This window comes from Muntiacus reevesi, chromosome X (assembly GCF_963930625.1).
Source record: "Muntiacus reevesi chromosome X, mMunRee1.1, whole genome shotgun sequence".
Taxonomy (NCBI): Eukaryota; Metazoa; Chordata; class Mammalia; order Artiodactyla; family Cervidae; genus Muntiacus; species Muntiacus reevesi.
In genome coordinates this window covers 100,815,167-100,818,263 of record NC_089271.1, presented here as the reverse complement: position 1 = coordinate 100,818,263, position 3,097 = coordinate 100,815,167, and the positions used below count along the sequence as shown (strand labels likewise).

The 3,097-nt window shown below is 50.6% G+C and overlaps 1 protein-coding gene across 1 annotated transcript; it reads left to right on the top strand.

Moving 5' to 3' along the window:
- Positions 1–235: 235 nt before the first annotated feature.
- LOC136154167 (melanoma-associated antigen 10-like) lies at positions 236–1,021 on the top strand. The gene has a single exon (XM_065916441.1). It carries the CDS (start codon positions 236–238, stop codon positions 1,019–1,021), a length of 786 nt encoding a protein of 261 aa, XP_065772513.1.
- Positions 1,022–3,097: the final 2,076 nt, after the last annotated feature.

Genomic DNA, 3,097 nt, shown 5'->3' with positions numbered 1-3,097 from the left:
TCCCTTCCTCCTTCGGGTAGCCAGGGGACTGGCCTCCCAGGAGGAGCGCTCCTGTGAGGACTGAGAGCACCCCTCAAGGGGAGAGCTGTAAGTGGCCTGTGTCGGCCCATCCAAGATGTGTTTCTTAGCCCAGGTTGCTCACAGCTCCTCTCTCCCCGAGGCCCTTGGTCCCCATCTGTACCTCTGCCTCACTTCCGTGTCTTGTTTGACCTCAGGCATTGTGCTCGTGGTTGAGATGAGTGAGCGCAGCAAACCCGAGGAAGACCTTCAGAACCCAGGCGAGGCCCAAGGCCCTGTCGAGGTGCCACTCTTGGAGGCTGAGGTGGCGGAGTCCGCATGCCACTTGGCCTCCTATGCCCTAGCATCCTCCTCCGCTCCTGTGGAGGCCTTGCCCCAAGAAATTCTGGATAGGATGATGGCTAACCTGATGAAGTTCCTGCTCCTCAAGTTTCGAGCCAAGGAGCTGACCTCCCAGGCGGAAATACTGGATACGGTCCTCAGGGATAACCAGGGGCACTTCCCGATGGTCTTCAGAGAAGTTTCAGAGTGCCTGAAGCTGGTCTTTGGCGTGGATGTGAAGGAGGTGGACCCAGCGGAGCACACCTATATCTTGGTCCCCACCCTGGGCCTCACCTGTGATGAGATGCTGAGCGATGGGGAGGGCCTGCCCAAGGCTGGCTTCTTGGTGCTGGTCCTCAGCATGATCATGTGGTTTGGAGACCCGGCCCCTGAGGAGGCGGTCTGGGGAGCACTCAGCAGGATGGGTGTGTATGTTGGGAGGGAGCACTGTGTCTTTGGGGAGCCCAGGGAGCTGCTGACTCAACTGTGGGTGCAGGAGGGATACTTGAGGTACCAGCAGGTGCCTGACAGCCACCCTGCTCGCTATGAGTTCCTGTGGGGTCCCCGGGCCTATGTGGAGACCAGCAAGTGGCACGTCATGGCATTTATGCTCAGGGTTAACGAAAGGGGTTTGAGGACATTCCCATTCATGTCTGTAGAGGATTCGAGGGAGGAGGAATAGGGGGCCTGAGCCAGAGCAGCAGCCAGATTGATCCTTCCTTCTGTGATTGAAGAGGCCGTAGTCAGCCTTCTGAGAAGAGAGGGCCCGGGCCAGTTGGGGAACCAGTGTGTAGCATGTTTTGGTTCCTGTTCTCTGTGATGACCTGGGGATTCGTCTCTTTTTTCTTTAGAAATTTTTCAAAGCTTGGTTTCATAGAAGGCTGAAGAAGCTTCATTGGCTTTGTGAATGATATTGACCGAGTGTATTTGTTGTTACCCAGTTCAAAAACTTGAGTTTTGCTGTTTCGTAAAAGATTGGGAAGTTTTCCATTTTTTTTGTGGTCTTGAGCAGAATACAATGGAATAGAATTTAGAACTGTTTTGAAAACATGAACTTACATAGCACTAGTATTGAATGGAAAAGAATTAGATAATAAAAGGAATCATAGTGAATTCATGCTTATGTCCTTCTTGTCTGTCATTCACAGTAACTAAATGATCTCAGTTAATTGAATTTTCCTGGATTATTAAAAAAAGTAGCAGACTATCTGAGACCCCTGCTCACTGGCCCAGTTATTCCAAAGACATGTACAGATTCTCTGCTTCGTGAAAGGCCATGTTAGCAGTGGGGACACTAGGAGAAGCAGGACACCCCCACACTTACAGCAATGGCCCAGGAGCCGCAGTCACATGAGGTTTGTCTTGGGGGTGAGGGGAATCTCTGAAATGGATCATTGCTGTGAGGTGTCCTTTTGCTTTTTGGATAAACCCCAGAGAGATCTCTTTCTAGGGCAGGCAGGAAGGGGTCCTGGCTCTTGTCCCATAGCTGTTGACCACAGGGATGAAACAGGTGTTTTCTATCCACCATCTTCTAGGAAACCTAGAGAAATGTGAATCTTGCTCTTTGGTATATGGCCAGTATTCCCTGTGCTAGCCCTCTTGTCTCTGCCTTGGGAAGCTGATTAACAAGTACATTGAAATAACAGATTCTTTGGTCATGTGTAATTTTTTATTTTCATTTGTGAGCATGGTCTAGTTTTCATTTGGATGAAATGAGTGAAGAGAAGCTGCAAAAGTGGACAGGACCTGCTGTGTGACTAGAATCCTTGGAACTTTGAGTGAGCTGTGCCCAGCTGGAGACACTGCTCTCCACCCCGAAACACACACAAACACGGAAATTGATATACATTCTCTGGGAGGAAAACACAGAACAGCAATTCTGAGTGGTTTTCTATTCCATTTCTAATTAAGCTGCCAATTCTCTGAGGTGTCCTGAAAACAAAACAATTTCCAGAGGAGAGAGGGAAAGAGTCTGAGATGTGAATAAACGAGATATAAGTAGTAGCCAGTAAAGATGCAACATCCGCCAGCATCCCTCTGTTCAGGCAGGTTCAGAAGTGTGGAGGCAGCAGAGACCCAAGTTAAGGCTGTGCCTGGCCTCAAAAGGCAGGAGCGACTTCTGGGCCTAAGGAGGTGGTGAGGTCACTGCGGTGGGGGTGTGGATGGGTGCAGGGGGCTGAAGGGGCAGCTCTCTATGCTGAGTTCCAGAGAATAAGGGGAACAGGAGATGTCATTCTGGTCACATATATGGCAGCTGCCAGATAGTCAGTGAACACTTGGAAGAGGTGGAGAATTTCAAGACCCATGTGAACTACTCAGACTCTCCTCTCCCCAAATAAGGAGATTTTTAACTGCTGCTCTTTGTGGAACATCTGCTAGGCAGTGTGGAATTGGAGAGATGTCAGGTGTTCAGTCACCTCTTGTCTTCCTCTCTCCCTGCACACATGGGGACACGACCCTGCCAGGCCTCTTCACTTAGGAAGGGTCATATGGTGACCCGGGTCCAGTGAATTTTGAGTAGAAGCATTTTTGTCAAAGACCGTTTGTTCTGAAGGGACACGGACACCTGGGGGTTAATCCCCAAGTCAGGACAACACACAGACACAGACCACTCCGAGTGTGGTTTCTCTTCCAGAGACCAAATCCCTCACCTCTAACCCTTGAGAGGCTGCCCCACAGGGAATTGGCTGCAGGGATTCTACACACCCCCACCAAAGCCCCGCAGCCTGCCCCCGCCCCCCACGAGCTTCTCTGTCTG